Source organism: Carassius carassius, chromosome 18 (genome assembly GCF_963082965.1).
Source record: "Carassius carassius chromosome 18, fCarCar2.1, whole genome shotgun sequence".
Taxonomy (NCBI): Eukaryota; Metazoa; Chordata; class Actinopteri; order Cypriniformes; family Cyprinidae; genus Carassius; species Carassius carassius.
Window position 1 is genome coordinate 32,507,965 of NC_081772.1, and position 10,511 is coordinate 32,518,475.

Genomic DNA, 10,511 nt, shown 5'->3' on the forward strand with positions numbered 1-10,511 from the left:
CTCTCTCTCTCTCTCTCTCTCTCTTTCCCTCACTCACACTCTCTCACTTTCTCTCAATCTCAATTTAAGTGTGCTTTATTGGCAAAAACTATTCATTTGTATTGCCAAAGAAATTGCAGCTGAGTTGCTTACAAATAGTGCACATGTATAAACAGAAAGAAAAAGAGAATCTCTCTCTCTCTCTAACTCAGTCACTCAGTCACTCACTCTCGCTGTCAATGTGCGTCATCTGGAATGGCGTCACGTGGGAGTACAAATGCAACGCTCGCGCTCTGCCCTTTACAAACGCATCGCGTCTGGGTCTCGAGCTCTCCGCCTATGAGGAGACACTTCACAAAGAACATCGGTATTTGTTATTTATTAAATTGTACAATCAAATATGAGCGACCTTTACTTTTTGTCGACGCGAAATCGTCTGTTTGTTGGGATTATTCAAACATCTGAGTGAAATCATGGAAATAACGCTCATTCTATGTACTGTTTATTATGAACTCATAGACTAGAAAGGGGAGCTGAAATAAAACAAAGGAAAGGGGGGAAAAAGACAGACAAACTTGTTCCGTTTAGAGATATTCTCATCCACACCATATTTTCTTTCTTAAGAATCGTGGAGTTTGTCTCGAGCGCGCGCGCGCTGGGCTGAGATGGAGGACATGAGCGCGCTCAGATGGAAGTTTTCTCTCCAGACTAGCAAGCAAAGATCATCTCATCGACTGGATTACGAAACTACAGAAAAACAGCTTTCAAAGCAAAGTATTAGCGAAAGTGTCCTCCCCTGTGAAGCGGAAATATGATGCTGCGCGTGACATCTTGTGCGTAATGGACACATAACATCAGGAGGAGGATCTCAGCACACAGGTGTGTGTTATCGCTCAATTACACTTTATGTTAAGCTTTTTAATTCACTGAACCGCCAACCAGTAAAAATATACGTGGATATAGTAAAGTGTTTTTAGATCACAACAAACACGTTTTCGTCAGTATGCACAGATTTCAAATTTATGTCTTCACTCCTGCCATTTTCTCACAGTTACTCTTATCTACTTGCATTAGAAGTGGTTCTCTTCATATGTATGATGCTGTAAAGGAAATGTTCAGCAGGTTTCTTAAAGGTCAGTATCTCTCCATCCGACAGATGAGCAGATGAAAACAAGACCAATATTGGAGAACATATGATCGATATGACTGGGCCACATAGGACTTTATTACTTCTGCCTCCCACACACACACACACACACACATAATGATCTGTGCTTATGAACAACAGATGATCGTGGGTAGTCATATATATTCATACAAGAATCTAGTCAGCCTTAAGACAATCTCTCAATTTATTTATAAATGGTTTCTAATTCAAAACAAAACGAATAAGAAACATATGTACGTGTACATCATACATATGCACACATATACACATGTGATTAGATTAGATTAGATTAGATAAGTAACTTTTCTCTTTTTATTTATTTATTTTTTTTTACAGTTTTTAGTATGAAATGAAAATTGTCTGTTTACTTTCTTAATCCAAGGTTTGAGGCTTCCTCTAGGATTCTGCAGGATTTCGTGATCATTTAGACAGAGTTACTGATTATAGCAGGCAGCGGAGGCTCTGGAAGAACTGCTGTTAAAGATCAGGGCCATCGTGAAGTTTCTCAGCACTGTCTCGACCAAGACGAGATCTGCATGCCTAAAAACAGCCCTGAGAAAGCTTAAGAAACCACTCAAGTGTTACAGTCCTAGAACAAGGCCAAAACAACAGCTCACTGGCAAAACTACAAAACTTATTAAATGCTTTAGCTTTCTGTCCACTGTTTTGTTTTTTGAAATGAAATAAGTTGTCGCACTTTAGAAGCAATCCAAACTCGGATGATCATTCTTTCTTTTTTTCTTTTTTGTTCAGCACAGTGTTGAGTGCTCTAGCGTTTCAAAGCAGGACTCTTGAACCGTGGTCCTCGAGAGTTTAGTTCCAACCAACTCTAACAAGCCTATAATATAAAAGGGAGACGACAACAACATATATTTTAACTTAAATATATAAATCAACTCCAGAAATCAATGTATACAAAAGTGTTAATAGAATAGTATAAATTACTATGTACTCCTGCTTAAAATGAACTCAGATTCTGTTTTTTACTCACACGCAAAATAACCGCAACACGTAGGTGTGCTCTTCTCACCTGTTTTCAAACTTATAGCCATTATGTAATAAAGGCTTTTTGAACTTTTTCAATAAGATTACCTATTATCTTTGCATACAAATTTAGCATTACATGTGGAGCTCTCTATTAGAAACTTTTACTGCATTTTTACTAAAACAGCCACCAAGATGATAATCTTGAAAATTGTGGATTTACAGCATTGTATTTAGAGCAACTCCTGATGTATCAAAGTTTGCAGAGCTGCACTGTAGCCGAACATGTCTACTGAGCACATGATGTTCACAATGATCTCCTTGATGCAATACGATTTCTGCACTCTCACAAATACTTTAATCATAAATAACACAGTGAAAACACATTGCAAATAAGAGAGTAAACTGAGTTGTTGATTATAATGGGAGTTTTGGTGAAAATGCACAAATCAATGATAAACTTGTGCTGCTCCAGCGATTATAAAGAGAATGACATCTGTGCATGAGCCATTACACATCTCACCCATCACAGATAATATTTATATGATGTTTCTCAGGGTTAGTTTATAAAGTTAGCACAAGTTATTTCTGTCTCTAACAGCAGTATTGATATTGTGATTGATGGACAGATGTGAGTTGCTCAGAACACTCCTTGATTACAGATGATGATCACACAGATGATGTTCAGAGGATGTCAAGGGGAGATTTGGTTCTCACGATTGCCCCGATTTCAAATCAGGGTGTTTCAGACAAGTAGAAAAGTATAATTCATACTTTAAACTGCAGAGTTAGTTTTAGGTTTAAAACCTGCATTGCATGTTTTTATTGTAGAATAATACTTTATATGTATAAATGTCAAGAGCGTATTGATTCTTAATTTCAGGACCCCTATAGGTCATCCATTATTAAACTGGTTCAGCTGTGTTGGCACTAAACTCAGCAAGACAGTAGTTCTCCACAAGCAGGGTTGAAGTTTCAAAGTATTGACTTTTGACCCTGAATTTGTACTGATGTGTTCGACACATGCACAGCTATAACTGCTTTGTAATATTTCACTTGACTCGGCAGAGAACCATATAGAGTTCCTTCATCTTCACACTAATTTAAACTCTAATTGTACAAATGTGGGTAACTTCTGACCCCCTTCCAGATCCAGTAGATTTGTCTTCTGTTGTTTTTTTGGCATTTTCTTCCACTACTAGTGGTAGTTATGCCTGTTTCACATTGCCACATATTTTTCATGCTGCTCATAGTATTGCCATGTAGCAGGGCTGTTAAATTAACATTTAAGAATTCATTGAATTTAAAATATAAAAAAGTGTGCATGATAGTATCAGTTGTGCCAAGATGTATTTGTGACATACAGTGTCCATCTCCTCAGTGTCATTTCTGATAAAAAGGGCAGTTAACAAAAGTTTGTTTTCTTATACTTCAGATTTTATAACAAAGATGAGACGAATATGCACATCATGAATGTAATTAAACTATTTGATTAAAACATACTGTTCTTTTTGAGAAGAAACAAATAACACCACAAGATCTTAACAATGCACTAGCAGTGCTTTTGAATAAAAATACCCTGAAAAGAATAGAATACTGAGCTACTGGAATAATGTCTGTAATTTTTCAGCTATGATAATATTCCTGCTACTGCTTAGTTCAGTGGCTCTCAGCCAGGGGTCTCTCAGCTAACTTCCAAAGGCTCCTCAAGATGACTAAATCATTTAAAGGATAATAAAGGCAAAACACAAATTAAGCCAAACAATCAAAAAGCAAGATATTTCATTTCACCTTTTCAACAACCTTTGTTCCTTTTTTCTTTGTAGAACCACTCTACCCACCGTTTTCAAAATGTGATATAGCATTCTAATTCAGTAAATCTGGGGCAGGGAATGAGAGGAATGTGAGAATTTAGTCTCTCAGCCCTCTTCCATTATAAAGCATGCGACAGACCTCTGGCAGAGTAGAGTATAATTTCTGCAAACACGGTTGCTAGGTGTGTGCCATGCCCTACGAAAATGTAGCTTTGAAACCCCTTGCCTGAAATAAAATATGCATACAGAGATAACAAGGAATGAATGTCTTTTTGCAGTCGGTGGAACACAGAGAGTTAAAGATTAGATGTTTGAAGCTGCTGATAAGCACACAGGCAATACGTAACGGCTCATAGGGAGTTAAAGCATTCTTTAGTTTAGAGCAAAGTGCCTGTTTTCTAGACTGTAGCAGACAATAGATAACTGCTGGCTATGATCTCATAATGTGTGCTTTTGTTCTCATGTTTGTTTATATAATCTCCACCTCTTCTATTCTGAAGAATTGAAGCCTCCAACTCTTTTAACATTCTGTGGCTTCATGGCTTTGTTTCCTTTAGTAGAATAATAACTGTGTGTATGCACTAGGGCTGCACGATGTGTCGTTTAAGCATCGATATCGCGATGTACGAATCCACGATAGTCACATCGCAGGATGTGCGATGTAGGCTGTCGTAGTTGATCCGTTATTCATTAACTGTACGGGCCAGCTACTCCCCTGCCCTTGACAGTGTGATTCGCAGATTAATTGCACAGCTTAACCATCATAGAGTGAAAGTTTATAATTGACAGGACTGAAAACCACATGCAAGTTTAACAGGGCAGAGAGAGAGGGAGCGCGAGAGAGACAGAGAGAGAGAGCGCGAGAGAGAGACAAAGCGCGCGAGAGAGACAGAGAGAGAGAGCGCGCGCGCGCGCGAGAGAGACGGACAGAGAGTTCATTAGAAGTACCATCAATGTTTATAGAAATGTATATGGATTTATTTTGCATGTAATTTTTTTTCTTATGAATATATATGTATTTTTGTTTTGTTTGTTTCTATTCTGCTATGTACAATGCTTTGACAATATGTACCTTTGTATGTCATGCCAATAAAGCAATATGAATTGAATTGAGAGAGAGAGAGACCGAGAGAGACCGAAAGAGAGCGAGCCGTTTTCAAACAACACGAAATGAGAATGTAAGTGTGCTCACCCCATTTTTGTTTGTAAGAAAAAATATCGCAATATATATCGCAGAAAAATAAAATATCGCAATGTCATTTTTTCCCAATATCGTGCAGCCCTAGTATGCACCACTCACCTTGTGTCATACATCAGCAGTCATTGTTGACATAGCATGCTTCATTCTCCTGGATTATAAATACAACACCACACCAAGGCCAACAGCCTCTTAAGCATCACCTGTTTAGTGGTTAGATTAAAATTTGATTAGACATGAAACTAATAAAGATGTCTATTAGTGTGTTTGCTTAATGGATAAAATCTTTCTTCAGTCTTTGTATTGTCTCCTTCTTAAGGATTTTATAATGAATGGAGGATTTCATGTATTTGTAAGTCTTTTCATTTCATTGATTAACATATCTTCCTCTTATCAATATCCCTCTCCCCTCCTTCCCTCTCTCTGCCCCCTGCCACTGATATCTGATTAGTTTACCCAGAGAGTCAATGTCAGAAGAGAAAAACACCAATACCTCTTGCTGTGTGTGGGTTGCTTGGTGGGTTCACCTTCAACCTCCGGGATCTGATTAGTTCCTCTGTGATAACATCATTTTGGTTCTCACTTGCTTTTACTGATTGATCGATAACAAATGACCACTGGACTAAAGCTCACCTTTTATACATGCTACTCTATTACTCTATATATATACTTTGATCTTTGAAACTGGTTCAGCAAAGCGAACAAACCATTTTTCAAATCATTTTATCCATTTTGTTGATTCCATGAGAATAAAAAAATAAATAAAAAATAAACTATGCGCTTTTTTGTAAGGAAGGTTAGAATTATTAACATATTTCTGTATCTATCGCTGCTCTCGTGTCATGTGACAAAATAATGAACAACTTGGACCCGAAGACTCTGGAGATGAACTAATCATTTCTCTTTCTGTTACAGAATCTATTAGATTTTGCACATGCGTGGTCAAAACGAAATGAATGAATCCCTTGCTAAGACAACTCGATGGTCCGAGCCATATTAAAGACTCATCAAAATTAATTAATCATTTAATAGCGACCATTAGTAGTCAACCAAAGCTTTGCTGCGTGATATGACAGTGTGGTGCCCACAAGGCTGTATCTTCAACATAAATATGTGGTTAAAGGTTTTACTTGCAAATCTGTGAACACAGATTGCACATTGGATTGCACATTGTATGTGTAGGATCTAGTGACCCTGCTGAGAGAAGAGCATCGAGCCTCAAGGGGAACTTCTATCTGAAAACTGTTAATCAACACACAGTATACCAATCTTTACTAATAATAATTGCTTCTATGACCCAATTATTTAGGCTGTATTTGTGAAATAACACTTCTTATTGTTGTCGTTTACTTGCTCTTTCCTAATGACAAACAGTGGGTATAGAAAATAATGAAATTTTGTTGCTTTGCAACCCTAAATTAAGACGGACACAGTTTGTGTTTTAGCTGTATTTCCTCTGTGCAACTTATAAAATTTAAGTAAAACATAAAACACCAACATGTCAAAAAATTAAATAAATAAAAATAACAGTATCACTGAGTTGTAAAAAGAAACACCTTCTTGTGTTAGTATTTTGTTGAACCACCTTTTGCTTAAATTACAGCCTTTAATCTGTTTGGATTTGTCTCTACTAACTTTGCACATCTACACTTTGCAACACTTGCTCACTCTTCTTTGCACGACTGCTCAAGTTCAGTTAAATTTGAAGGTGTGTTTGTGGACTGCAGTCACATATTTTCAGTGGGGTTTAAGTCTGGGCTCTGATCCTCATCAAGGACATTCACCTTTTTGTCCTTTAACCACTGTGTGTAGTTCTGCTGTGTGCTCTGGGCCATTGTCATGTTGAAAGGTAACATTCTTCCCATTGACAACTTTCTGGCAGCGGGCAGCAGATTTTCCTCAAGAATTTGATGGTATTTTGCCCCATTTATTTTCCTTCTATACTGAGAAGTTCTCCTCTCTGACCAGTTTCCTCTGGCTATGTCATCAGTTTGAAGTGACATCCCGATCCAGGGAGGATCTGTGTTCTACCAAATACCTTCCACTTCTTAATATTAGTCTTGACTGTGATTCTAGGCATAGATAAAGCTGTCTTTAACTTTCTTCTTTCTTTTTTGACTTTTTATATACCCTCTGTTGCTCTAAGATTGAGATTATCCATTTGAATAGACAGATACTAAATATATTTTAGATTTGATGACATAATTGATTTGTGCATTGATTTTATTGTGTCCACATACTGACTGCTCTTGGCTGCCAATATCACATTGCCAGAATTTTCCTTGTGAAGGTGAAGGTGAAGTGACATTCGGCCAAGTATGGTGACCCATACTCAGAATTTGTGCTCTGCATTTAACCCATCCGAAGTGCACACACACAGAGCAGTGAACACACACACACACTGTGAGCACACACCCGGAGCAGTGGGCAGCCATTTATGCTGCGGCGCCCGGGGAGCAGTTGGGGGTTCAATGCCTTGCTCAAGGGCACCTAAGTCGTGGTATTGAAGGTGGAGAGAGAACTGTACATGCACTCCCCCCACCCACAATTCCTGCCGGCCCGGGACTCGAACCCACAACCCTTCGATAGGGAGTCCGATTCTCTAACCACCAGGCCACGACTTCCCCATTTGTGCATATGCAATCACTTCTGACTAATGCTTCATTGTTTAATTTATGGAGTTAAACTTTCAGATGATAATTTCATCATTCATTTTAAACTAGCATTAACAGTGGTATAGGGATCAAGACATGGGGAGATATTCTTTAACAAATCTCCATCATGTTATGAGTTGTGTCCTAAATCATTTTTCATTTTCTCTCATGTACTTCATAATTATGCAACTATCATGGCTTTGTTTTGCTTGCTCTTTATACAAAGCGAGAAAAGGATAACAACATAATACTGTGATCTAAAAACATAAAAAAATATCAACAACAGTGTTTAGACTAGAATCCAGTGAACAAATTTCCCTAAAACCTAGAGTTAGACTTTGAGCTCCAAGATGAGACAGTTGAATCAAGACCGAGGTCTCTGGCTTACTTTAACACTTGTTTATTCCTTTATTTGCAGGCTTGTATTGCCATAGCAATGATTGCAACAGGTGGGGTGATCACAGGGCTCGCAGCATTGAAAAGACAAGACTCCGCCCGCTCTCAGTATCATCTGCCAATCCAGAGCCCCACCTCTGCACCTGAGAAGAAATGCACTAAGCGTAAATCTAGAGCTGATGTGGTGGTGGTCAGAGGGAAGATCAGACTGTATTCGGCGTCAGGATTCTTCCTGGTTTTGGGAGTGCTGATTCTCATGGCAGGAATCGCAATGGCTGTTCTAGGATACTGGCCTCATAAGGACCACCAGAAGGCACCAGAAAGCAAGTTGTCCGTGAACAATATGCAGGTTGGCGAGGAGAAGGTGGGCTCTATTGCACAATTCGTGGAACAGCACCTGCATTCAGAAAAGATGAAAATGTTGGGTCCTTTTACAATGGGAATTGGGATTTTTATCTTCATCTGTGCTAATGCCATTTTGCATGAGAACAGGGATCGTGAGACAAAGATCATCCACATGAGGGACATGTATTCGACAGTCATAGACGTTCACAGCTTGCGAATTAAGGAGCAGAAGTGTATGAATGGTGCTTACATGGGTCCCTATGCGGACACAAAGATCTGTTCCTTTGGTCTGGACAGTCACTTTGCCTCACGGCCCACAGGAAACACACTAATGTCCTTCTCTGGTCTCGATGGGGATGTCCGATTCTCCCACAGGACCAGCTCGGCTGAGGATGAGGAGGGTCTAATGAATGAGGCCAGAGGTGGATTAGGCCTGTTGTCGCCTACCTACAAGGAACGTTCTGAATGTATCTTTGGGTTCCAAGATGAGGGTAATCGTCGGTGGGAGGACAAGCGTGGTGCGCTCAAGAAATGGCAAACACGCTCCATTGTTTCCTCTTCCATCAGCGCCTTCACGCTGCCTGTCATCAAACTCAACAACTGCGTTATCGATGAGCCTGACATTGATAGCATCACAGAAGACTTAGAGCAGAACAGGTTGCACTCCAGAACTCCGTCAATGGAATCGTTAACAGTCCCTGTTCCCAACACCGCCAAAGCTTTCAAGCCTCCGGGTGCCCACCTGCTCCGGAGCAACTCAGCCACTGAATCCCCAAGCTCCACATCATCCCATTCCTCACTGTCTCCTGGATCCACCAGTGGTAGATTCTTGTCACCTGGAGCTGCACGTAAAGACTTTGGCTCCAATAACTCCCTCCACATGTTATCAGCCCATTCCAAATCTCTGGATTTAGAGAGAGGGCCCACAATGCTGACTGTCCAGCCTGAACAGAGGAAACATCCTAGCTGGCCCAGATTGGACCGCAGTAATAGTAAAGGATACACTAAACTGGAGGACAAAGAGGACCCTATGGACAGGCTAATAGTGCCCCCAGTGGCTGTGAAGAAGGACTACACTAAAAAAGAGAAGCTTCTTATGATCTCCAGGTCTCACAATAACTTGAGTTTTGAGCATGATGAGTTTATGAGCAGCAGTCTGAAGAGAGGCACCTCAGAGACTAGATTTTAAAACTGAGCTAGTGTCAAATGTCTATCCAGTGGCTTTTGGCGTTCATTGCACCTGCTATACAGTAGACAGTTCTTGCTCAGTAATGCTGCTTTTTGTGTTGCAGAATGGTATTTCACCATGAATTTGAAATACAAAAGCTGTAATGGTAAATTAAAGTATGGGTACAGCAAGTAATTCGGTAACTGACACAGGTTAGTCAAATTTGTAAAAAGTGTTTGTAGTGTTTTTGTTAACATTCAGACAGGATCTATTATCTGTTTGAGTACAGTATGTGTTGTACCAGCACTGCTAGTTATTTTACTTCAAATAATGTATTGTTTAAAACACACACACACTGATATTTGAGATAGTACACTGTGTTGAGGACTTCTGTGTGTAATTTATATGTTTCTCAGATTAAACACAACCTTTCCAGATAATGTTGCCCTGTTTGTAGTTACATTGTAAATCTCAGAAATGAATTACCAAATGTGAACGTGATGTGACATGACGTGTAGCCAAGTACAGTGTCGGAATTTGTGCTCTGCATCCAAGTGCACTCACACAGCAGTGAGTAGTGAACAAACTCAAACACAAGAGCAGTTGGCAGCCATTTTTGTTGTGGCACCCAGGGAGCAGTTGGGAGTTCAGTGTCTTGGTCAAGGCTGTCACTTCAGTTTTGGTTTTAAAGGTGGAAGAGAGCACTGTTCATTCACTCCCCCTACCTACAATCCCTGCCGGTACCAAGACTTGAAAACGCAACCTTTGGGTTACTCGTCTGACTCTCTAACCCAGAGCCGGCCCA

General features: G+C 39.6%; 1 protein-coding gene across 3 annotated transcripts; it reads left to right on the plus strand.

Annotated features, from left to right (window-relative positions):
- The first annotated feature begins 253 nt into the window (after nt 1-253).
- LOC132092806 (transmembrane protein 200A-like) lies at nt 254-10,146 on the plus strand. 3 transcript variants are annotated; one of them, XM_059499223.1, is made up of 3 exons: nt 254-346; nt 604-858; nt 8,216-10,146. In XM_059499223.1, exon 3 carries the CDS (start codon nt 8,234-8,236, stop codon nt 9,725-9,727), a length of 1,494 nt encoding a protein of 497 aa, XP_059355206.1. In that variant the 5' UTR covers nt 254-346; nt 604-858; nt 8,216-8,233; the 3' UTR covers nt 9,728-10,146. The 3 variants fall into 3 exon arrangements, with proteins under 3 accessions (XP_059355206.1, XP_059355205.1, XP_059355207.1); XM_059499222.1 differs by having other exon boundaries at nt 273-346; nt 499-858; XM_059499224.1 differs by lacking the exons at nt 254-346; nt 604-858 and adding an exon at nt 1,027-1,112.
- Nucleotides 10,147-10,511: the final 365 nt, after the last annotated feature.

Bases quoted from the DNA above. Each gene is read 5' to 3' on its own strand.
- LOC132092806 (XM_059499223.1), top strand. From the start codon at position 8,234: ATGATTGCAACAGGTGGGGTGATCACAGGGCTCGCAGCATTGAAAAGA.